The sequence below is a fragment of the Sus scrofa genome, chromosome 18 (genome assembly GCF_000003025.6).
Source record: "Sus scrofa isolate TJ Tabasco breed Duroc chromosome 18, Sscrofa11.1, whole genome shotgun sequence".
Taxonomy (NCBI): domain Eukaryota; kingdom Metazoa; phylum Chordata; class Mammalia; order Artiodactyla; family Suidae; genus Sus; species Sus scrofa.
Window position 1 is genome coordinate 40238056 of NC_010460.4, and position 27136 is coordinate 40265191.

General features: G+C 35.3%; 1 protein-coding gene across 12 annotated transcripts in view; it reads right to left on the reverse strand.

The window, feature by feature from the left end:
- BBS9 (Bardet-Biedl syndrome 9) overlaps nucleotides 1-27136 on the reverse strand; it is a 730525-nt gene that overhangs the window by 574336 nt on the left and 129053 nt on the right. For all 12 annotated transcript variants that reach the window (XM_021079336.1, XM_021079333.1, XM_021079330.1 and 9 more), the window contains 2 exons: nucleotides 22400-22583; nucleotides 21624-21753 (listed from right to left, as the gene is read on the reverse strand). In XM_021079336.1, coding sequence (XP_020934995.1) covers nucleotides 21624-21753; nucleotides 22400-22583 — 314 coding nt within the window. The remainder of the gene's footprint in view (nucleotides 1-21623; nucleotides 21754-22399; nucleotides 22584-27136) is intronic.

Below are 27136 nucleotides of genomic sequence, written 5' to 3' on the forward strand. Positions count from 1 at the left end.
AAAGGGAAGAAACTGCTTTGGAGAAAAGAAAGATATGAGAGTTTTTCAGCAGAAACAAAAGAATTGGGACTTTCTACATCTAGTAGCACGGTAGACTAAATAGTCTGAAGGGCCCTATCACTTTCTACTTTTTATATTAGAACACTAACCCATTTGTGCTATAATTGGTTATTTACATGTCTGATTATGAGCTCAGGCCTGTTATTAATCTCTCCATGCCTTGGCTTTATCACCTATAAAATGGGAATGGTAATAATATTAATAATAGTAACTGTTCTTAGAAGAATTAAAAAAAATTATGTAAAGCATTTAAATACTGCCTGGTGCATAGTAAATGAAATAAATATTAGCTATTATTATTATATGGACTCTTGAAACAGTGTTATGGTAAAAGAATGTATTACTAGTTAGACCATCAATGTATGCTCTAAAACATCTTCATAATATGTAAGAATGCTATCCACAAATATCAAAATACTCTTCCTCTAAAAACATTTGAAAATTAAAGATAATGTTTTGATAAACTACAAGAGGGAAAAAGTATAATAAATCTTTCTGTACTTTTATATAGCCAAGGCTGAATAAGATTTGAATGTAAATTCTAATTAGAACACATGTTCTGGAGTTCCCATCATGGCACAGTGGAAACGAATCCGACTAGGAACCATGAGGTTGCAGGTTCGATCCCTGGCCTCGATCAGTGGGTTAAGGATCCAGTGGTGCCATGAGCTGTGGTGTAGGTCGCAGACGCAGCTTGGATCTGGCGTTGCTGTGGCTCTGGTGTAGGCCAGCAGCAACAGCTCTGATTGGACCCCTAGCCTGGGAACCACCTTTTTAGTATGGCTCTAAAAAGACAAAAAAAAAAGAACACAGGTTCTACATCAATGAATTAATGTTTAATAATGGCATTCTGTCATCTTCTATTTCATTAAAACAAAACACTTTAACCTTGAATTAGTACAATTTTCTCTATGATTTTAAATATCGCACACTCAAAACAAATTATATGGGCATCTGTCCCCTTTTTTAGCATATCAATAAAGCAGGTAGTGATTCCATTTTTATTTTACACTTACTTTAAATAGTAAACTGCATTTCAGTGAACAAAAGTGAGTAGATTTTCTCTGTCTACAGGCAGGAAAACCACTGAATACAAATGCCCATTTTAGAATATATGGGAACTATCCTATCTATTCAGTGACAGATTCCATGGGTCAGAGAGGTCAAATAATTGAGATAAAACCCTATTTTAGCAGGCAAGATTTCATCTGCTTACCAGGGTCAAGTTAAAGTTATAAAGAAGACTTAAATGATGACATGATTACCTGATTATATTTTTCAACACTATTTTTTATAATTTAATTAATATACTAGTCTCTTGAGGTGAAAAAATACATCACTCTCCCAAATCTGTTTTTTCAAAGATGTAGGGAGTTAGTGAAGATTTCTAAATTGTTAAATCTGATACAGTAAAAACTTCAAAAGTTTCAAGTGAGCTACTAATGTAGTTCTTTTCAGAATTTAAGATCCTAATGATGCAACAATGCCATGATACAGGAGGCAATAAAAACGTATTGCCATATTTTTTGCATTTCCTTTCAGATAACGGTCGATTCTAATTTTAAGGCATTCAACTTAAGCTTATACAGTAAGAGTTATTTTTTATATATTTACAAACACTGTTTTCTATTTTAGCAATAACCCAGATTTCCATTCCAATGCCAGTTCAGAAATAAAGGCCATTTTTACAATATTAATTTTTCCAATCCATGAACATGGAATATCTTTCCATTTCTTTACATCTTCTTTGATTTCTTTGATTGAAGTTTTATAGTTCTTGGCATATAGGTCCTTTACCTCTTTGGTTAGGTGTATTCCGAGGTATTTGATTTTGTGAGGTGCAATTTTAAAAGGTATCGTATTTTTGTATTCCTTTTCTAATGTTTCATTGCTGGTATACAGAAATGCAACTGACTTCTGAATGTTAATCTTATATCCTGCCACTTTGCTGAATTTATTAATCAGTTCAAGGAGTTTTGGGGTTGAGTCCTTAGGGTTTTCTATGTATAGTATCATGTCATCTGCATACAGTGACAGTTTTATCTCTTCTCTTCCTATATGGATGCCTTTTATCTCTTTTGTTTGTCTAATTGCTGTGGCTAGGACTTCCAAAACTATGTTGAAGAGCAGTGGTGAGAGTGGGCATCCCTGTCTTGTTCCAGATTTGAGTGAGAAGGCCTTCAGTTTTTCCCCACTGAGAATTATATTTGCTGTGGGTTTATCATAAATGGCTTTGATTATATTTAGGAATGTTCCCTCTATACCCACTTTGGCGAGGGTATTGATCATGAATGGATGTTGGACTTTGTCAAATGCATTTTCTGCATCTATTGAGATGATCATATGATTTTTGACTTTTTTTTTGTTAATGTGGTGTATGATGTTGATTGATTTGCGTATGTAAAAATGTCCATACTACCCAAAGCAATCTACAGATTCAATGCAATCCCTATCAAATTACCCATGACATTTTTCACAGAACTAGAACAAACAATCCAAACATTTATATGGAACAACAAAAGACCCAGAATCGCCAAAGCAATCCTGAGAAACAAAAACCAAGCAGGAGGCATCACTCTCCCAGACTTCAAGAAATACTACAAAGCCACAGTCATCAAAACAGTGTGGTACTGATATCAAAACAGACAGACAGACCAATGGAACAGAATAGAGAACACAGAAATAAACCCTGACACCTATGGTCAATTAATCTTTGACAAGGGAGGCAAGAACATAAAATGGGAAAAAGAAAGTCTATTCAGCAAGCATTGCTGGGAAACCTGGACAGCTGCATGCAAAGCAATGAAACTAGAACACACCCTCACACCATGCACAAAAATAAACTCAAAATGGCTGAAAGACTTAAATATACGACAGGACACCATCAAACTCCTAGAAGAAAACATAGGCAAAACACTCTCTGACAGGAGTTCCCGTCGTGGCACAGTGGTTAACGAATCTGACTAGGAACCATGAGGTTGCGGGTTCGGTCCCTGGCCTTGCTCAGTGGGTTAACGATCCGTTGTTGCTGTGACCTGTGGTGTAGATTGCAGACGCAGCTCGGATCTGGCATTGCTGTGGCTCTGGTGTAGGCCAGCGGCTTCAGCTCTGATTCGACCCCCTAGCCTGGGAACCTCCATATGCCGCGGGAGCGGCCCAAGAAATAGCAAAAAAAAACAAAAAACAAAACAAAACCAAAAAAAACACTCTCTGACATCAACATCATGAATATTTTCTCAGGTCAGTCTCCCAAAACAATAGAAATTAGAGAACAAATAAACCCATGGGACCTCATCAAACTGAAAAGCTTTTGCACAGCAAAGGAAGCCAAAAAGAAAACAAAAAGACAACTTACAGAATGGGAGAAAATAGTTTCAAATGATGCAACTGACAAGGGCTTAATCTCTAGAATATATAAACAACTTATACAACCCAACAGCAAAAAAGCCAATCAATCAATGGAAAAATGGGCAAAAGATCTGAATAGACATCTCTCCAAGGAAGATAAACAGATGGCCAACAAACACATGAAAAAATGCTCAACATCGCTGATTATAAGAGAAATGCAAATCAAAACTATCATGAGATACCACCTCACACCAGTCAGAATGGCCATCATTAATAAGTCCACAAATAACAAGTGCTGGAGGGGCTGTGGAGAAAAGGGAACCCTCCTGTACTGTTGGTGGGAATGTCAACTGGTACAGCCACTATGGAGAACAGTTTGGAGATACCTTGGAAATCTATACATAGAACTTCCATATGACCCTGCAATCCCACTCTTGGGCATCTATCCAGACAAAACTCTACTTAAAAGAGACACATGCACCCGCATGTTCATTGCAGCACTATTCACAATAGCCAGGACATGGAAACAACCCAAATGTCCATCGACAGATGATTGGATTTGGAAGATGTGGTATATATATGCAGTGGAATACTACTCAGCCATAAAAAAGGATGACATAATGCCATTTGCAGCAACATGGATGGAACTAGAGAATCTCATACTGAGTGAAATGAGCCAGAAAGACAAAGACAAATACCATATGATATCACTTATAACTGGAATCTAATATCCAGCACAAATGAACATCTCCTCAGAAAAGAAAATCATGGACTTGGAGAAGAGACTTGTGGCTGCCTGATGGGAGGGGGAGGGAGTGGGAGGGATTGGGAGGGATTGGGAGCTTGGGCTTATCAGACACAATTTAGAATAGATTTACAAGGAGATCCTGCTGAGTAGCATTGAGAACTTTGTCTAGATACTCATGTTGCAACTGAACAAAGGGGGGGGGGTGTAATTGTAATGTATACATGTAAGGATAACTTGATCCCCTTGCTGTACAGTGGGAAAATAAAATAAAATAAAAAGAAATGCAGGCCATATACTGGTTTAACAGGTTAAACGAAATAAGTCCCTCCAAAATTCCAAAGCTTTTAGCAAGCAGTATATAAACCTGATATTACCCAAAAAAAATCACTTTGTTTCCCTTTCATATTCTCCAGTAAGCAACTTATTAGAAAATGTAACTTTTTTCCTCTGGGAAACAGAATTTTTTAATAATTCAGAAATAAATTTAAAACCTCATTCTTTGAACCCAGAGAATCTGAAGTAAGGAGAGAAAATGTAAAACCGCATGTATTTCCAAGAAAGATGAAAGCAAAGTCACCAACCTGATACAGATAATCTCCAAGACCCAAGGGTAAAGGAGCTATGTGTTTACTAAAACGCAAGGCTCACTGTAACTAGTAAAAAGCAAAACACTTTCCTGCTGCCACCCCTCTAGTGAATGACTGACTCCTCTTTCAGCCAGCCCTCTCATCCACTGTGAAATTAACTCCCTTATCAGTATGAGACAGAGAATCAGAACCCAAAACACAAAGGCTTTTCTATATAGATTATCTTCTTTGAGAATGAGCACTTCATTTGAAGAGAAGTTCACAGCCACAGTGACGGTATTCTAAAGAAAATTCTCCATGGAAATGCATGGTAATAAGAGTTCTACCATTAAAACATTTAATTTATAAAACAGAAAAGAATAAACTCAACTACATTGAGCACTGAATGAACTCCTTATCCTTGGCTATACACTGTTTCTAAAATCTCCGGCAGGCAAATTAAACAGATTTACTATGGATGTACCAAAGTCAAACAATTTGCAACTGTAAATGCCATTAAGTTTTTCATGAGAGTGAAGGATGCTGCATTTTACATTATTACATAAAAAATAAAATGATAATGAAAACATGAGATCACAAGCAAAAGATTTCTAACCTTCATAAGGAAAGATTTTCTCAGGATTATAACTCCAACTGATAAATGACAATAAAGATACGGCTTTTAAATTTACCTATAAAATTACTTCAAATCTTTCCATGTGAATAAAATACTTATCAAAGGAGTAATACTGCAGTTTATAAAGCAGCATACCAAATGATAGGCCATAGGTCTAGCATGGCTTAGCCACACGGCTATAAGGACCTTATAAACACAATTCTTGTTGAATTGATATAAAATTCAAGCAATATAAAAATCTAGGTATCACCTTGCTAAAGACCTTGACCTCACATAATGGAAATACTGTACATGCATACAAGTAATGATGACTATCAAAATAACGGAATTCATTTACCCCCAAAACGCTTTAATAGAATTGACATAAACAACTTGTCTAAGTCATAGTTACTGAGGTACCAAGAAGAGGATGAAAAAAATACTAAATATGATAAGTTCTGTTCCTTCTTCTCTTCCTTCCCCCATATCTACTTATATTAAGCTACAATCTACTGTGTTGCACTAGCAGGCCACCAGGTCCCAAAACGAAACTTTACTTTTCTGATAGGGGTTCTCTCATTCTATTTATATCAATGTTTCTTTATAATATATTATATAATAACATTTCTTATTAACAACCCAATTTTAATCTTATCCCACTTAAGTCACAGTGGATTTCTTTAAAACTGATTTATCACTATTAATACAGAAAATCTTTTACTTCCCAAATAAGCAGAAAAGGCTAAACAAAACAAAAAACAACTAAGCAAATTAAAAACAGAGGAAGGAGCTAGACTTTTCAGGAAAAAGTAATAATGAAAACACTGAAAATCAGTAACCATAATCACAGTAAATTGAGCTAAATTAAACTTAATTAATTTCAATGCAAAAGGCACCAGTTAAAACCAAAAGCAAGACTTCTAAAAGTCACCAAAGGAATAGAAATACTACATCATGATGAGAAAAGGGAAGGTTAGGAAAATAACCAAATTAATGTCAAAACCCAATATGTCAAATTTCATGAGGGTATGCAAATTCTTTCAATTGATCTAGAATTTAGCAATAATGAACACTGCACAAAATAAGACCAAATATTAACTGGTCATAAAGGACAGTGAGATACTCAAGACACTAATATATCCTATGTAAAATCCTTTCAAGGACCCTATTTTTTTTAAAAGGTTGCCATTTTACTTTTAAATTTTTTCCCAAAAAACTCACCATACTGCTCAATCTCTCATTTGAACAGAAATTGTTTTTGGAGATTAGAAGGTAGTCAGAACTAACAAATAGCCAATTTCTCCAAAAGAATCCCTAAATACAGTCCTAATCAAATACAATTTCTAACTAGATTTTTCACTGCAATTTAACAATATATCCTAAGGCTTTCCTGAAATGTTTAATTCAATACAACGATAGTCCTCTTGCAGTCTCTCCAATACCAAACTAAAATAGCCAAGCAAGAACTGAAAAGAGACAAGACCCAGACAAAAAAAAATCATAGGGAAAAGGGAGGAAGAAGGGGGAAAAGTGTGGAAAACAACCCCACAAACTGTAAGTTCAGAACCTAAAAGAAATTTAGACTTGGTATCAGGTAGATGAAGCAAAAAATGCAGGTTCAGTTCATGCCGCCCCCCAGCTTCACTTCACAGAGACCACCTGAACAAAGGTAGGAAGATATTTTATTCTTCTTCCCTAATCCCAATCCCTACCCAATGTGGTTCAGAAACCCAGGTTCCACAGGAACCATTAAACAATGCTGACATCTTTTACTTCTCAAATCAGAACTATTGTGGAAGCAAGGTATTTTATCCCTACCCACTGGAACCTTTCCCAATTCTACACAGCCCTTGGCCTCTCTACACTATCTATCTACATCCATACAAAGGTAACAAATTCTATAGAACAACCGGCTAAGTAAAAGACAGAAGTTTATAGTAGCACATTATATGCTCAGATAGAATCCCAAAACAAACACTATAAACACATTTCAAAGTAAGACATACCTGGTAAAGTACATCATGGGAATTGTAGTCTGCCACATACTACAGTGGTTAATAATACCAAAGACGCAGGAGGTGGGAGACATGTGGGAGGGAGAAAGATATTATTTCAATAGACTAAAAAAAAATCCAATGGTAGGTGTAGAAAAGAGCAAAACCAATTCTGTGGAAACACTGATACAGAACCAAAATTCAAACATTCTCCCAGAAAACGGGAAGAAACATGACAAAGAAATAAAAATTATGAGGAAGAACATAGTAGATATGGGGAATAGAAAATAAATAGCCAACCAAAGGATATTCATTTCTCTGAAGGATGGACTATATCAAACAGAACTGAAGGGATAACCAAACATACAGCATAAGGAAGCATTCTTCGGCAGCCAAATAGTTTAAACAGATTAAATCCACCACATTTCCAACAACTGGAACAACATTTCCTAAGTCAAGGAAAACAATATTATGCAAATACATAGTGCCAAATGCGGCATTTACAGAAAAAAATGAAAAACATTCGTCAAGTAACAAGACACAGAAAGCCAGTTACTTAACAACGGAATAAAAATCAAGTTTTCCATAATTCTCTCTCCAGCAACAACATCAAATGATTAAAAAGAAGACTTCCAGTCAAAGATGGCACTGCAAAATCCTCAAAAGTCACCAAAAACAGCACAAAGTATGACAATAACAACCACCGCCCCCACCAAAAAAGGGAAATTGAACAAGGAAATCACTACAATCACAATCAACAAAACTTTGAGGCCAAACATTTTATTTGTTTATTTTTGCTGATATATAATTGATTTACAATGTTCCAAGTATACAGCAAATGACTCACTTATACACATGTACATATATATATATTCTTTTTCAGATTGTTTTCTGTTATAGGTTATTACAAGATATTAAATATAGTTCCCTGTGCTATACCAGTAGGTACTTGTTTACGTCATTGAGGCCAAACATTTTTTTTTTTTGTCTTTTGTCTGTTGTTGTTGTTGTTGCTATTTCTTGGGCCGCTCTCGCGGCATATGGAGATTCCCAGGCTAGGGGTTGAATCAGAGCTGTAGCCACCGGCCTACGCCAGAGCCACAGCAACGCGGGATCCGAGCCGCATCTGCAACCTACACCACAGCTCAGGGCAACGCCGGGTCGTTAACCCACTGAGCAAGGGCAGGGACCGAACCCGCAACCTCATGGTTCCTAGTCGGATTCGTTAACCACTGCGCCACGACGGGAACTCTGAGGCCAAACATTTTAAATTCTGGCCCATAATAAGGTCCCTAATAGGATGCCAAGACCTGACACATGTTTCTCAGACCTCAATGAGAACAGAGTCAAGTCCCAGACAAATATAATGAGATCTAAGCGCACAGGCGAAATTCAGGAGATGGAATGTCAGAAAACCACAGTAGAAGCAAAAGATGCATTTATCAATCAGCTAGCTTCCTAACATCAGAGGACAAGCAGCACTCACTGACTTTTAGCAACAAGGGCCTGTGATTGGAGATACAAGGGGATTTCTGTTACTCATCAACTGCTTAAACCCTGAAAACTGAGGGAGATAGGCCACTAGGGCAAAAGAGGAAATAAACACAGTGAGAAGGTGAAAGATTCAGATGGTCTGAGTTCATTACTCTCTCCCATCACTTCCCGCATGATTATTCTGTAAATTACTGCCATCATTTTAAAAATAAGCAATAATTAAAAGTAATTAACAGTGGACCAATATGTAGAAATTGCCAATAAATTAAGAGATAAAGATGAGGGAGACAGTAACATAAGCAAAAGGCAGAAAATATCCATAGCAAGAAGAACTTCCTAAGGAAATAAAACAAGACAACAACCATAATATCAAGAAAATGAAAGAAACATAACTTTTTGCTTGAAAAGCACAAAGACAACCTAGAGGGATGAAAGCCACATTAGAAGCAATAACAAGAAAAAACAGAATAAACTAAAAACAAACACAAGAGCATGGTAGAGAGACACAGATATAAATCACACATATCAAAATAGAGCCAGTATTCAAAGGTATAAAGGAAGAAAATTTTTCTGAAATAAATAAAAACTTGAATCTATCAAATTTTACTTTGTCCAAGAAAAAAATGATACATTAAAAAACTAATCAACTGTAGGTAATGCTAGTGAATTTACAGTCTTTTAAGGATGAAAGAAATAAAGCAGATGTGAGCATCCAGAAAGAAAAAGTAACTCATTCAGTAAGAAATTTTTTTAAAATTTAAGCCTGCCTCAGTTACTGTCAACACCAATTAGAGTGTCCAAAATTCTGAGGGAGGCTAAGATAACCTTTAGGTATAAAAGCAATAAATAATTCTCACTAATGTAAGACTTAGAAAGCTCTCCTAAAATCTATTGGATAATTAAATTCAACTAGCCAAGAAGTAAATCAAGATAATTGAGAAATATTAAAAGAATTGGTGGTGAGCATTGAGTGCATTAGAAAACTAGATAGGATGAAAGGACTAAAAATAGTGATTACAAAATGTACGTAAATGTTTTAAATTTTGACAAAATAAATAATAGTGAGATACCAACAATATCAGAACAGGGTAAGAAGAGAGAAAGAAAAAAGCGTAAGTATGCTGCTCTCCGTATCTTTTAAAACAGGAGTCAATGAACACTCCTAAAAGATGAAATGCCACTTTTTTTTTAATGATTTTTATTTTTTTCCATTACAACTGGTTTACAGTGTTCTGTCAATTTTCTACCGTACAGCATGGTGACCCAGTCATACATACATATATACATTCTTTTTTCTCACATTATCATGCTCCATCATAAGTGATGACATATAGTTTCCAGTGCTATACATAAGGATCTCATTGCTTATCCATCTGAAAGGCAGTAGTCTGCATCATTTAGACCCAAGCACCCCATCCATCCCAATCTCTCCCCCTCCCCTTCCCCCTTGGCAACCACAAGTCCGTTCTCCATGTCCATGATTTTCTTTTCTGTGGAAAGGTTCATTTGTGCCGTATATTAGATAAGTGATATCGTATTGTAATTGTCTTTCTCTTTCTGACTTACTTGACTTAGTATGAGAGTCTCTAGTTCCATCCATGTTGCTGCAAATGGCATCGTTTTCTTCTTTTTCATGGCTGAGTAGTATTCCATCGTGTATATATACACCACATCTTCTTAATCCAATCAATCATCTGTCAATGGACTTTTAGGTTGTTTCCATGTCTTGGCTATTGCAAATAGTGCTGCAATGAACATGTGGGTGCATGTGTCTTTTTCAAAGAAAGTTTTGTCCAGAAATATGCCCAAGAGTGGGATTGCTGGATCATATGGTAGTTCTATGAAGAGTTTTCTAAGGTACCTCCATACTGTTTTCCATAGTGGTTGTACCAATTTACATTCCCACCAACAGTACAGGAGGGTTCCCTTTTCTCCACAACCCCTCCAGCATTTGCTATTTGTGGACTTATTAATGATGGCCATTCTGACTGGTGTGAGGTGGTACCTCATATTAGTTTTGATTTGCATTGCTCTAATAACCAGGGATGTTGAGCATTTTTTCATGTGCTTGTTGGCCAACTGTATATCTTCTTTGGAGAAATGTCTATTCAGGTCTTTTGCCCATTTCTCAATTGGGTTGTGTGCTTTTTTTGCTATTGAGTTGTATAAATTGTATATTTTAGAGATTAAGCCCTTGTCAGTTGTATCATTTGAAACTATTTTCTCCCATTCTGTAAGTTGTCTTTTTGGGTTTTTTATGGTTTCCTTTGCTGTGCAAAAAAGGCTCGTCAGTTTGATTAGGCCCCATTGGTTTATTTTGCTTTTATTTCTTTTGCTTTGCGAGACTGACTAGATAAAACATTTGTAAGGTTGATATCAGAGAATGTTTTTCCTATGTTCTAGGAGTTTGACAGTTTGCATCTTACATTTAAGTCTTTAAGTCATTTTGAGTTTATTTTGTGCATGGTGTGAGGGTGTGTTCTAGTTTCATTTATTGACATGAGGCTGTCCAGGTTTCCCAGCAATGCTTGCTGAAAAGACTGTCCTATTCCCGTTTTATGTTCTTGCCTCCTTTGTCAAAGATTAATTGACCATAAGTGTCTGGGTTTATTTCTGGATTTTCTATTCTATTCCATTGGTCTGTATGTCTGTTTTGGTACCAGTACCACACTGTCTTGATGACTCAGCTTTGTAGTATTGCCTGAAGTCTGGGAGAGTTATGCCTCCTGGTTGGTTTTTGTTCCTCAGGATTGCTTTGGCAATTCTGGGTCTTTTGTGGTTCCTTATAAATTTTTGGATTCTTTGCTTTAGTTCTATGAAAAATGTCATGGGTAATTTGATTGTGATTGCACTGAATTTGTAGATTGCTTTGGGTAGTACAGCCATTTTTACAATATTAATTTTTCCCACCCAGGAGCATGGAATATCTTTCAATTTCTTTGAATCCTCTTTAATTTCCTTGATTTATGTATTATAGTTCTCAGCATATAAGACTTTCACCTCCTTGGTCAGGTTTACTCCCAGGTATTTGATTTTGGGGGGGCCGCAATTTTAAAAGTCATTGTATTTTTTTATTCCTTTTCTAATGTTTCATTGTTAGTATACATGAATGTGACTAATTTCTAAATGTTAATATTATATCCTGCTACTTTGCTGAATTTGTTGAACAGTTCCAGTAGTTTCTGGGTTGAGTCCTTAGGGTTTTCTATATATAGTATCATGTCATCTGCACACAGTGACAATTTTACCTCTTCTCTTCCAATTTGGATACCTTTTATTTCTTTTGTTTGTCTTATTGTTGTGGCTAGGGCTTCCAATACTACGTTGATAACAGTGGTAAGTGTGAGCATTCTTGTCTTGATCCAGATTTTAGTGGGAAGGCTTTCAGCCCTTCTCCAATGAGTATTATATTTGCTGTGGGTTTGTCATAAATGGCTTTTATTATGTTGAGGTATGTTCTCTCTATACCCACTTTGGTAAGAGTTTTTATCATGAATGGATGTTGGACTTTGTCAAATGCTTTTTCTGCATCTTTCGAGATGATCATGTGTTTTTTTGACTTTTCTTTTGTTAATGTGGTGGATGACATTGATTGATTTGTGTATGTTGAACCATCCTTGTGCACCTGGGATGAATCCCACGTGGTCGTGGTGTATGATCTTTTTTACATGTTGTTGGATTCGGTTGGCTAAAATTTTGTTGACAATTTTTGCATCTATATTCATCAAAGATAACTGGCCTATAGTTTTCTTTTTTGATAATATCTTTGTCTGGTTTTGCTAATAGGGTGACGGTGGCATCACAGAACGTCTTCGGGAGTGTTCTTTCTTTTTCAACCTTTGGAAAAGTTTATGGAGGATGAGTATAAGTTCCTCTCTGTATGTTTGATAGAATTCACCTGTGAAGCCATCCGGTCCTGGACTTTTATTTGTAGGGAGTGTTTTTATGACATATTCAATTTCATTTTTAGTATTTAATCTGTTCAGTTGATCTATTTCTTCTTGATTCAATTTTGGCAGGCTGGAAGTCTCTAGAAAGTTGTCCATTTCTTCTAGGTTGTCAAATTTGTTGACATACAATTGCTCATAGTATTCTCTTATGGTTTTTTGTATTTCTTCAGTAACTGTCATGATTTCTCCTTTTTCACTTCTTTTTTTTTTTTTCTTTTTGTCTTTTTGTCTTTATAGGGCTACACCCACAGCATATGGAGGTTCCCAGGCTAGGGGTCTATTTGGAGCTGTTGCTTCCGGCCTATGCCAGAGCCACAGCAACACTAGATCCGAGCCACGTCTGCAACCTACACCACAGCTCACAACAACGCCAGATCCTCAGCCCACTGAGCAAGGCCAGGGATCGAACCTGCAACCTCATGGTTCCTAGTCGGATTTGTTTCCACTGTGCCACAACAGGAACTCCTCATTTATTATTCTGTTTATTTGGGTTTTTTCTCTCCTCTTCTTGGTGAGTATGGTCAGAGGTTTATCAATTTTGTTTACCTTTTCAAAGAACCAGCTCTTGGCTTTATTGATTTTTTTCCTATTGTTTTTTGAATCTCTATGTTATTGATTTCCTCTCTGACCTTTATGATTTCCTTTGTTCTGCTGACTTTAGGTCTTGTTTGTTCTTCTTTTTCTAATTCATTTAAGTGGTGGGTTAAATTGTCGATTTGAGATTTTTCTTCTTTTTTGAGGAAGGCCTGTATCGCTATGAATTTCCGTCTAAGCACAGCTTTTGTAGCATTCCATAGATTTTGAATGGCTGTGTCTTCATCATCATTTGTCTCAAGGTATTTTTTAATTTCCTTCTTGATTTCCTCATTGACCCATTGTTTTTTTAGTAGCATGTTGTTTAGTCTCCATGTAGTTAGTTTTTTCTCATTTCTTTTCCTGTGGTTGATTTCTAGTTTCATGCCATTGTGGTCAGAGAAGATACTTGAAATAATTTCTATACTCTTAAATTTGTTGAGGTTATTTTTGTGCCCCAGTATGTGATCAATCCTTGAGAATGTTCCATGTGCACTTGAGAAGAATATATACTCTGATTGTTTTTGGATGTAATGTCCTGAAAATGTCAATTAAGTCTAAATTTTCTATTGTGCAATTTAGGATCTCTATTGCCTTATTGATTTTCTTTCTAGAGGATCTGTCCATTGATGTGAGTGGGATGTTAAAGTCTCCTACTGTTATTGTATTCCCATCAATTTCTCCTTTTATGTCTGTTAGTATTTGTTGTAGGCATCTAGGTGGTCCTATATTAAGGGCATATATAGTGATAATTGTAATATCCTCTTCTTGAATGGATCCTTTTACCATTAAACAGTGTCCTTCTTTGTCTTTCTTTATGGCCTTCATTTTGAAGTCTACTTTGTCTGATATGAGTGCTGCAACTCCTGCGTTCCTGTTTTGTCCATTGGCATGAAATCTTCCCATCCCCTTACTTTCTATCTATATGCGTCCTTTGCCCTAAGGTGAGTCTCTGTAGACAGCAGATTGTAGGTTTTCGCTTTTTTATCCAATCTGCTACTCTCTGTCTTTTGATTGGAGCATTCAGTCCATTGACATTTAAGGTAATTATTGACAAATATGTATCTATTGCCATTTTAAACCTTGATTTCCAGTTGATTCTATGTTTCTCCTTTCTTCCTTTCTTTTTTTGGTTGGATGATTTCCATTTATTTTATGCTTGTGTACTTTTCTCTTTAGTTTTTGTGAATGTAATGTTTGGTTTTGATTTGTGGTTGCCCTGTTTTTTAAGTATGTTAACCCCCTTCCAGTATCTACTTGCTTTAGCCTGAGAGTCATGTAGGTTCAAACACATTATTTAAAAAAAAAAAAAAAGTCTTGATTTTTTTACTTTCCTTCCTCACATTCTATGACTTCAAAGTCCTTTTTTAACATATTCACATGTGTCCTTTTGCTATTCCTTGTGTTTATCATCGCTTTTACAGTAGTTTTTTGTTTTGTTTTGTTTTGTTTTTTTCCATCTCTAGATCTGTATGCTGATTTATTTAAGGGATTGCTTTCCAATTGCGGTTTCTGCCATCCTATTTCTACTTGCTTCTTTTTTTATTTAGAGAAGCCCTTTCAGTATTTCTTTTAGAATGGGTTTAGTATTGCTGTACTCTTTTAGTTTTTGTTTGTTGGAGAAATTCTTTATTTCGCCTTCTATTTTAAATGATATTCTTGCTGGATAGAGCATTCTAGGCTACAAATTTTTTCCTTTCAGAACTTTGAATGTATCTTGCCACTCTCTTCTGGCCTGTAGTATTTCTGCAGAGAAATCAGCTGGGATAGCTTTATGGGGGTTACCTTACACTTAACACTTTGTTTTTCTCTTGCTGCCTTTAGAATCCTCACTTTATCTTTAACTTTTGCCATTTTTATTACAATATGTCTTGGTGTAGGCCTGTTTGGGTCCAACTTGTTTGGGGCCCTCTGTGATTCCTGTATCTTGATATTAGTTTCCTTTAGATTTGGAATGTTTTCAGACATAATTTCTTCAAATATATTTCCAATCTGCTTTTCTTTTTCTTCTCCTTCTGGAATTCCTATTATGTATAGATTGGCCTGCTTTATATTATCCTATAGATCTCTTATATTGCTTTTGGAAATGCCACGTTGAATAATTGAAAATATCAAATCTTTACTTTTTTTTCCTATCCTTGTTTAGAGAGGTCTTTTAGAAACTGAAATACATTGTTGTGAATAAGTATTTACACAAAATTCTGGAGTTCCCATTGTGGCTCAGCAGAAATCTGACCAGCATCCATGAAAATTTAGGTTCAATCCCTGGCCTTGCTCAGTGGGTTAAGGATCTGGCATTGCCATGAGCTGAGGTATAGGTCACTGACATGGCTCAGATCCCACGTTGCTGTGACTGTGGTGTAGGCTGGCAGCTACAGCTCCAATTTGACCTCCATATGCTGTGGGTGTGGCCCTAAAAAGACAAAAAAAAAATTCATTTATTCCTTCCATTTTATCTATGTCTTTTTTCTGTTAGAATATAAAACCAATTTATATTTTAAAAACATGTGATTCTGCTTTGTATATTTTATTACATTCCTAAATTGGCATATTTTTAGACAAAAATATGAGGCTTGATATTTAACAGGTGCTAAAAACTGTTAATCCTGGATGGTAAGATTGAGGTAACATTGGTGAAACAGTTGTAAGTTTTATTTTTTGTTTTCTTACTTGTACCTTTAAATAATGCTTCAGTTTTAAATGGTGCAGTTCTGGAGTTCTCTGGTGGCCTAGCAGTTAAGGATTTGGTGTTGTGGCTGGGGTTCAATCCCTGGCCCAGGAACTTCCACATGCCATGGGTATGGCCAAATAAATGAATAAATAGTGCAGTTCAATACTTTTTCTATAAAAAAATCAGTTTTTTTTCAACAAAAGTTATTTTTTAAAAAATAAAGGTGCAATACCAATAAAGTTTGAAGGCAGAATGTGATGATACTATTTTTACTATACAATATAACACCCTGTACCATTCCAGGGAACATTAAATCAGCCTATTGAGAAATGAAGTGAAATTAATAAGTTAAAAAATTGTAATACATAATGTAAAAAATTCACAATCTTCAATAGATAAAGAAAATGCATTAAAATCACTGTAAGTCTAGATAAAAGTGAATACAAATTTTTAAAAATTCTTGGAAAAAAGCATTAGAATAGTTTAACAATAATACATTATGGCTAATATAGAAAAGAGATATGTATGTGTATGTAGCATCCAATACATGGAAGAATCAAAGTGCAAAGAAACCACAACTCACATATAAGAGATGGAAACCAAAGAAAATTGTAAAAAGGTAGAGAATATCATAGAAGCTGCAAAATGACCAAATGCATCAATTATAACAACTTTCAATAGGTTAAAAGACAATAGCCTTTCATATGGGTTGCAAATCCAATCGAACTTTGTTTATAAGAGATACATCCAAAATAAAGTTACAGGTTAAAAAAGCATAACCAAATATCATACCATTAATCACAAAGTGAACTCAAAGCAAACAAAAGAAGCAAATAAACATTAAATGAAAACACACAAAATGGTCATTTTATATTGGCAAAATTTTTTAAACCAACCAAAAATAAAATAAAATAACTATCATAAACAAGCTGAATACAAAGAACTAGAATATAGAAATCAAAAATATTTAAATACTCAACAAAGAAAAATTGACAGAAAAATACAGTAATGAAAGGCAAACATTCCATCCCTGAGCTACAGTTGATTAATAAAGGAAAATATCAATAAGAATGTACAAGCTTTGAAAATAATTATGAAAATAATTTATGCTCTAAGATTCTTCCAGAAATATTTACAAATTTTATGTAGAATATTAAGCCACAAAGGAAATCCTCAAAAATATAACATAGCAAAAAGTGTATCTATAGGTCCACAATCTCTTTCTACAAAGGACAAAGAAAACATAAAGACAAATTAACAGCAAACTAAAAAAGAAAAAGTTCACCTTGAAATTTAAAAACTCTTCTAATTAATTTGTATTCAAAGAAACAATCTTCCATCTGTGAGTCTCAATTTTTCATATGTAAAAGCTCATATATGGTCTTTCTTTCTCCATGACACACACAAACCACAGTGACTTTTATGTAGTACCCAGCATATACCAGATGTTCAGCTTTCTGACTGATTATTCAATGTGATATGCAAAAGTAAAACAAGTCCCTACATTTAAACAGTGTATGATAGGAGTTCCCATAGTGGCGCAGTGGTTAACGAATCCGACTAGGAACCATGAGGTTGCGGGTTCTTCGGTCCCTGCCCTTGCTCAGTGGGTTAACGATCCGGCGTTGCCGTGAGCTGTGGTGTAGGTTGCAGACGCGGCTCGGATCCCGCGTTGCTGTGGCTCTGGCGTAGGCCGGTGGCTACAGCTCCGATTGGACCCCTAGCCTGGGAACCTCCATATGCCGCGGGAGCGGCCCAAGAAATAGCAACAACAACAACAACAGACAAAAGACAAAAAAAAAAAAAAAAACAGTGTATGATAAAATTGGGGAGTTAGGAAAAGCAAAACAACAATCACTAACATACAATAAATATTGCAGAAATTCAGAGAAAAAGGAGACCAGGGTAGAGACAAAAGGTGACTTGTTAGGACTCAAAGATATAAGAAATTTGAAAATCCAGAGACGAAATGGAAAGAACATTCTGGTCAAGAATACTGCATCAATGAAGGCTAAAGAATAAAATGTTATATTCTGATAGTTATAAAAAGTTTACTATAGTGCATGTAGCCTAGGAAGAAAAACACCAAAGTAGTAGACCAAACTGTTTATACTAAAAAATGAACTGTAACAAGATTTTAAAGCACAATGGCTCTAGCTGCCAGCAAGTTTGGAAAGGGTCCCATCATTTTGAACGTCCATTCAAATAGACTTCCACTTTTAGGTATATTTCATATCTCTAGAGAGAATAATGTTACCGATAAATGATGATCTTTATTTGCCATTTGGGAAACTAACCACAGTACAGGTAAGATACTCGGCCCAGGCTTCCATAGCTACTTTGTGCAGTGAGAGGAAAACAGTAATAGCTAAGAATTTAAAGAACATTATCACATCCAGGCTCTTCTGATTCTGTAAACTGTAGATTTGTTTCATATTCCTATAGCCTATCACACAAAAATTAAAATAATTAAATTTTAAAAACTCTATCAATCAAGAATGCCATTTACCCTGAAAAGAAAGAATGAAACTCAGATTTAAAAATCGGTGTATAATAAACAAGGCAGAGAGAGGACTAGGACTGCCAAGTAGGAGGGAGTGGGAGGAAATCAAGCATCATAGTTTCTGAACAAAATGCTGTTATTAAGTATAATTGCATCAACTTGATACAAATCCAGTATTTCTTATTCATTGAAAAGAAACATTAAAATAGCAGCAATTTCCTTTACAAATAAACACATTCAACCAAGGCAACTCCTACCAAAAAAAAGTTTAACCCTAAAGGTAACAAAAAGCACAAGTGAAATTTTTTCAGCACTCTAACTTCAAACAATAACTTCTAAATACATGTATGCTATACTTAGGTCATTAATAAATTTTTTTACTTCTACAAAAATTTCTTCGGTAAAATTCTTTCAAACAACCTAATCCTATACTTTTATGTTAAAGTGCATAAAAATAAGAAAAATATTCCAATGAATAATTAGAAAGTTATTGTGGCATATTAATTAACTGTGGAAATCACTAATGGTAATAGTCATACTTAATTGTTTATAATTATGATCTTTTAAAAGCTATGAGAAATAGGAAGTATCACTCACAAGTACCTAAATTTAGATATGACAGGCTACTTTTGAATATAAGTATCATACTGCACACTACATAGAAATTTGGTTTTGTTTTTTTGTTTTTTGTTTTTTTGTCGTTTTGCCTTTTTCTAGGGCCACTTCCCACAGCAATATGGAGGTTCCCAGGCTAGGGGTCTAATCGGAGCTGTAGCCGCCAGCCTATGCCAGAGCCACAGCAACGCCAGATCCAAGCAGCATCTGTGACCTACACCACAGCTCATGGCAATGCCGGATCCTTAACCCACTGAGCAAGCCAGGGATCAAACCCGAAACTTCATGGTTCCTAGTTAGATTCGTTAACCACTGTGCCACGACGGGAACTCCTGTTTTTTTTTTTTAACCTACAGTACTTTAAGGTACTACTGAACTCTTGACTTGTAAGTGCGTCTGACCAGAAACTATAAATTAACCATAAATATCTGCTGAGAAGCCAGATCTTTGTGCTTCTCTATGAGTATAGCAACTCTTGAAATAGGCATATACTTCTTAAATAATATATGTGTAAATAAGCATTCCAACTAAACAATCTCAATAAGATCTTCCTATCCATCACTCTCTCATGCTCCACATAGACACAATACCACAATGACCTTTTGTTTTTTGATTTTTTTTGCCTTTTTAAGGCCGGGCCTGTGGCATATGGAGGTTCTAGGCTAGGGGTTGAATCAGGAGCTGTAGCTGCCGGCTTACACCATAGCCACAGCAACACCAGATCCAAGCCATGTCTGTGGCCTACACCACAGCTCATGGCAATGCCGGATCCTTAACCCACTAAGCTAGGCCAGGGATCAAACCTGCGTCCTCATGGATACTAATCAGATTCATTTCTGCTGAGCCACGATGGTACTCCCAAAATGACTTTGTAGTATTCAAAGATATTGGCTCTCGAGGGGCATAGAGACTATAAGCCAAGGTGGACTACCTACCCACCAGTGTGAATCTGTCTTCCTGAACCTGAGCTGTCACTTGGGGGGGCCAAAGAGAACAGCTCTTGGATGGATATATGGACCACGGTGAGAATTACTCTCCCAGAAGAAAAATACTTGACATTGCCCTACTGGCAAGATATTTTTCCTATTCTAAACCCTTCTCTAAGTAAATCTGATATAAAATGACTGATGAGTCGAATGTTTGGTTGCACTTAAAAAACCATCTGGTGAACTTCGCAGAAGCTAATCTCAAAATTTTTAATTTTTCATCAGATACAAAATTACTCTGTGTTAACTGCATAGCAATTATATTACATTATGGTATTTCCTCATAAAATAATAAAAAGCAACTTATTTTAAATATTCAACGTTTTCAAAACTGTTTTCATTTTTCCAATATTCAGGCTTCAGATTAACCACTAATGCAAATATTACTGCCTTTCATTAAGCCTCAACAATATTATACACTTAACCTCTTAAATTAAAGGGATTAGTCATACTGATCAGATACTCTAGGTGTCATAGAAGAATTCTACACATGGTTTTTAAATGTTCAATAAAATGATTTAAATAACAGAACCAAATACATCTGGGAATCCATGAAGATTACAGAAAGTTGTGTTTTTATACATTTATTGAGACTTTCAATTTCTAAACATAATCTGAGATGCTAATGAGTTTGTCAAGATCTTGCCTTATATACTAACAAACTAGAAAAATTACACATTTAGACGTCTCATTTCTCTTATTTTTTTTTAATTTTTTTATTTTTTTTTTTTGTCTTTTTGCCATTTCTTGGGCCACTCCCCCAGCATATGAAGGTTCCCAGGCTAGGGGTCGAATCAGAGCTATAGCCACTGGCCTACACCAGAGCCACAGCAACGCAGGATCAGAGCCATATCTGCGACCTACACCACAGCTCACAGCAACGCCGGATCCTTAATCCACTGGGCAAGACCAGGGATCGAACCCGAAACTTCATGGTTCCTAGTCAGATTCGTCAACCACTGAGCAACGACAGGAACTCCTTCTCTTATTTTTAATAAATTTTAGACAGTTAATGTTAAGATACAAATTTTATCTTTTATTTTAAATGCAAAATGGCCTTATTTAAAATCTAAACTGGCTTGAACATATCATCAAGTATGCACCATTTGAATAGTAAGTTCTGAAACAAGTTTTAAAGTGTAGTATTCTCACAGTCTAACGATATTTGATCTCTAAATGGGACCCATCAAATGCCTGAAGAAATTCTTTTCTATTTTAAAGAAAATAGTCTATCAGGTAAACTATTTTCTTGAAATCTTGAATGTATAAAGAATATCTTACAAGAGATACTAAATAAAAATGATTAAAGGTACTAATCAGGCTTCTTTATATCCTACTTTTCCAATAAAATTTATATTTTAAATTATTTCCATTGCTGACATTCAACGTCACTTGCCATTTTTTTAGTAAAATCATTTGCCATTGTTGCATAAAACTTCTAATGAATTCTTTAATAAGATATTCTCTTTCTTAAAAAAATGTTAAATTAGATCACTTACTGTAAACAGCCCACTCTCACTGCTACAGGAACGTGAGGAAGTTGAGTGGCCCACTTCAGCGTTACATCTTGATAAATATGCAACATGTTATTATGGTTTCCAATCAAAGTATTTGTTGTTCCTTCGGAAACTATAGGTTGAAAACAGCAAAAGAGGATAATAAAAAAAACAATCAATTCCAACAGTACATTATATCCCTTTTAGAGGATTTATGATATAAATTAATTCTAATGTTTTGACAATGCATAAAGAGTTTAAGAAAACATTATTTTTCAACTTCAAGTTACCAATATCAAAAAGAAAAATTATCATTTTTAAATATGTAAAAATTACATATAACTATAGAATCTATAACATATTTGCATTTTATCTAGAAGGCATGAACGTCACTAATATTTAACACATTTAAGCTAATGATTTACTAGACATTCACTACAGACAAGTTATTCTATTAGGTGTTACTATATTCCATTCTGTTTATAAAGAGTCTGATATTCTCTTGGAAGCATCTAGAACAGCCGTATCTTGGAAAGCATTAATGTGTTCCTGAAGCCAATTTTACATTCATTTTGTACAAAGCAAAATGACTGACAAAACCAAATGTGTGCTTTATATCAAATTTCTATTCAAACTTTAAAAGTTAAAATTTCCATTACATGTCTAGGAAAACTATTTTCCTAGAAGTTTAAAATATATGTGCGTGAGTTTGGCTTTTTCTGATATATATAACATGCTCTTGACATATGGAAAAGATAAAAGAAAATCCTTCTACACACCTGAGCAATATGGGAGAAAACAACTTGGGCTACAGTCAAGTTTCTTCATGAATCGGATTTGTCCATTATCCTTAAGGCAAAAAAAGTTTCTCTCACCAAGAACAAAAACAGAAGATGCTGACTGGTTGAAAGAGACAATACATATATCAAGAGCTTGCTCTCCAATATTTAAAGTCCAATCCACCTGCAAAGGAAAATTTTTGATCAATTTAACTGCTAAAAACAGAATATTTCAATTACTTTCATATTAATGCAATTACAAAATGCTTCACAATAAAGCAGACATAAAGATTGGCTAATCTTCATTCACTTTTTTCCTATGACTGCATTTCTGATATTGTGTATACTCCTAGTTTTTACCCCATCTTTTACTAAATGATATTAGCTATTTAATGGTTCAAAAACATTCATACAAGTTTAACCAAGGAGGTGAAGATCTGTACACTGAAAACTATAAAACGTTGACGAAAGAAACTGCAGAGCACAAATAAATGGAAAGATATGCCATGTTCATAGATTAGAAGAATTAACTAATTATTAAAATATCCATACTACCCAAAATGATTTATAGGTTCAAGTCTCTATCCAAATTCCAATGGGATTTTTCACAGAGATAGGAAAAAAAAAACATAAAAATCATATGAATTCACAAGACTTCAAATAGCCAAAGTAATCTTGAGCAAAAAAAACAAAGGTGGAGGCATCATACTGCCTGGTTCCAAAATATACTACAAAATTATACTACTCAAAACAGTGTGATACTGGCATAAAAAAAAAAAAACAGCCATCTAGAACAATGGAACAGAATAGGTAGCTGAGATACAATTTGGCATTTATAGTTAACTCATCAAGAACACACAATGGAGGATAAGACAGTCTCTTCAATAAATGGTGCTGAGAAAATCTGATATCCACATGCAGAGGAATGAAAATGAACCCCTATATTACACCATCTACTAAAAATGGATTAAAGACTTAAACAGAAGAACTTAAAATGTAAAACTATTAAAAGAAAACATGGAAAAGCTCAATGAATTTTTGGTCATGACCCCAAAAGCAAAGGAAACGAAGTTAAAATAGACAAAAGAGATTTCATCAAACTGAAAAGCTTCAGCAGGAATTCCCACATGGCTCAGTAGGGTTAAGGATGCTAGTTAAGGATCCAGCATTGTCACTTCTGTGGCACAGGTTTGATACCTGGTCCAGGAAATTTTGCATGCCACAAGCGCAGCTAGAAAAGTAATTTTTAAAATTATTTAAAAATTAAAAGCCTCTGCAGGAAAAAAGAGTTATATGGGATTATATGAAATCATGTATGTGAAATTTTTGAAAACTGTAAAGCACTATAGAATTTAAAGAATCTTTCATTCAAAAATAAAAATTATTGTAAAAAGCTTATGCACAGCAAAGGAAATAATCAACAATATGAAAAGACAAACTATGGAATGGAAGAAAATATATCCATTTATCCAATAAGGGATTAATATCCAAAAACACATGAAGATCTCAGATGGCCAAATGCAAGAAAACAAATGCCTAATTTAAAATGAGCAAAAGACCTAAACAGACATATCTCAGAATAAGACACAGGACATACAAATGGCCAACAGGTATTTTTAAAAATGCTCAAAATTACTAAACAGCAGAGAAAGGCAAATCAGATTCACAATGAGATACCTCATTGTGATTTAGCATGCTCTTTAGCATGGCTGTTATCAAAAACACAAGAGATAACAAGTGTTGGTGAGAATATGGAAAAAAGGGAACCCTGTATATTGTTGGCAAGAATACAAAATGGTATAGCTACTGTGGAAAACAATATGTAAGTTCCTAAGAAAATTAAAAATAGAACTATCATATAATCCAGCAGTCCCACTTCTGGGTATATATCAAAAGGAAATGAAAACAGGATACTGAAGAGATACCTGCCTTCCCATGTTCATTGCAGCATTATTCACAACAGCCAAAATAAGGAGTGTCCAATGATAGATGAATGGATAAAGAAATGAAATAGATACAGATACAAATGACAATAGAATATTATTCAGTCTTTCAAAAGAAAAAAATTGGAGTTCTTGTTGTGACTCAGTGGTTAAGACCCCAACATAGTGTGCATGAGGATATGGATTCGATCCCTGGTCTTGCTCAGGGGGTTAAGGACCCAGTGTTGCCACAAGCTGTGACATAGGTCCCAGATGCAGATTGGATCTGGTGTTGCCATAAACTGTAACATAGGTGCCAGATGCAGCTTGGATCTAGTGTTTCCATGGCTGTGGCTCACACCTACAGCTGCAGCTCCAATTTGACCCCTTAGCCCAGGGACTTCTATATATCACAGATGTGGCTGTGGAAGAAAAGGAGAAAAACATGCCATTTGCAAAAACATGGATGAATTCGAAGGATATTATGCTAAGTGAAAGAAGTCAGGCACAGAAAGATGAATACTTCATGATCTCACTTATCTGTGGAATCTAATAATAAAGTCAAAAAGAATCAAAGAATAGATTGTAATTATCAGGGTCCAGAAGAATGAGGAAATGAGGATATACTCGTGAAAAGGTACAAAGTTTCAGTTATGCAGGATGAATAAGTTCTGGAGATCTAATGTACATATAATTATAATACTGTATTATATACACAAAATTTGTTAAGAGATCTTAAATGATCCTACCACGAAAATATATATATATGTGAGGTGACAGATATACTAATTAGCTTAGTTGTGGTAATCATTTCAGAATGTATACATACATCAAAACATCTCACTGTACAGAGCAAACTTACACAATTTTCATTTGTCAATTTCACGACAATAAAGCTAGAGGGGGAAAAAAGGCAGATACAGGAGAGGGTGGCAGAATGTCTCATGCAAGGTGAGCTGTCTGTACAAAGGTCCTGTCATGGAAGGGGAGGTTGCATGGCTTGTTCAAAAAAAATACACATAAAGAAGTTATTTGGGAGTTCCCGTCGTGGCGCAGTGGTTAACGAATCCGACTAGGAACCATGAGGTTGCGGGTTCGGTCTCTGCCCTTGCTCAGTGGGTTAACGATCCGGCGTTGCCATGAGCTGTGGTGTGGGTTGCAGACGCGGCTCGGATCCCGCGTTGCTGTGGTTCTGGCGTAGGCTGGCAGCTACAGCTCTGATTAGACCCCTAGCCGGGGAACCTCCATATGCCGCGGGAGCGGCCCAAAGAAATAGCAAAAAAAACAAACAAACAAAAAAAAGTTATTTGCTCCATTGAAAATATTCCGTAAGAAAGCTATTGTGTTTACTTTGCAAATAAAATTTAATAACCAGTAAAACCCATCGCCAATATTGCTGTAAATATAGTTTTGATATAAAGATAATTTTTGAAAGTATCAATATGCATATATACACAGCAGTCATCAAGCTACTGTAGTGGTATACATAGGATCCTGTACACATAAGAGCATTTCTAGGGTATCTCCATCTCTAAGGAACCTGGTCGGTGTTTAACAAATGTTTCTTAAAATAATGAAGGAATGAATAAAATGGACATATAAAGAAAAGTTTATAATTCAGCTCCTAATCAATTAATATTTCTAAATCTAGAAAACAGATAACGACCAAAGCATTTTGAAAAGCATTGGCTGATAGACATATATTGTATATGGCAAAGACAGTGAGATTGATGCACAAAAGTATCAGGACAAAGAGGAAGTAAAAATGCCTTCAAAGTAAGGCTGAGAAGCAAGAATCAACAAATAAAATATCAAAGAAGATATGTGAAAAGTCACATTACAGATATATATAAATTTCATGCCTTCAGAAATAATTTCGGTATTAACCTATCTAATTTACATATTAAGATATCTGAAGAAGGTATGAAATCCAAATAGGGCTAGTCAGAGAGGCAAAATATCATCAGTGTGTATATAAACACATTCTGGGGTAGAGAGACAGCATAATGAATTCAGGTAGATGTATCATCTAATTTTCGTCTAAATTAGAATTCAACATCAAGAAATCATTGGATTGCCACTTAGTTCAAGTGTAGTTCACCTATATGACACTAGAACACTGAACACAAGATATGAACATCAGTCCTGAGGCAGTTACATTTTTCATTACAATTTAATGGGCTGGCATTCTAGCATTATTTTTTAGTGCTTATAACTCAGGCTGATGTGTCCCTGACTCTGAGATATGGCAGTACATTCAGAGTGGATAGGCAAATCAAGTTTCTGAAGCCACAGGCTAAGATCTAGACACTAAATATTTTCAGTTCACTAGGTACTGAGTGCTACTCTTTGTAATCTCCCCTTAGGGAAATATACGACATTCTAAGTTAATGCATCTCAAAATGCACAGAAGTTTAGTAAGGACAATCATTAAAAAATTTTTCCACTGCAGGCCAAGATGGAGTAATAGCAAAAAAATCTACCATCCCACCTGAAACAACAACATGGACAAAAAATATGAAACAACAGTTTGCAAGGCACTAGATATTAGAAAACAAAGGACAGCAAATTCTTAAAAACAAAAAACAAATGAGGTGAGCAGTATACTTGCTCCAGCCATGAAAGTTTTCAGGCCATAGTACAGGGAGAGAGAGCCCAGGCAAAACATAGCAGACTTTCTTTCTATGCTAAGACCTCAGAGAAATCAAGGCAACTAGAGTTTTCAAGACAGCACACCAAAGATAGAGAGCAACACAGAGAGAAAACTCTGAGATCTATAAAGAATTCTCTCAAACATTCAACTAAGTACTTATCA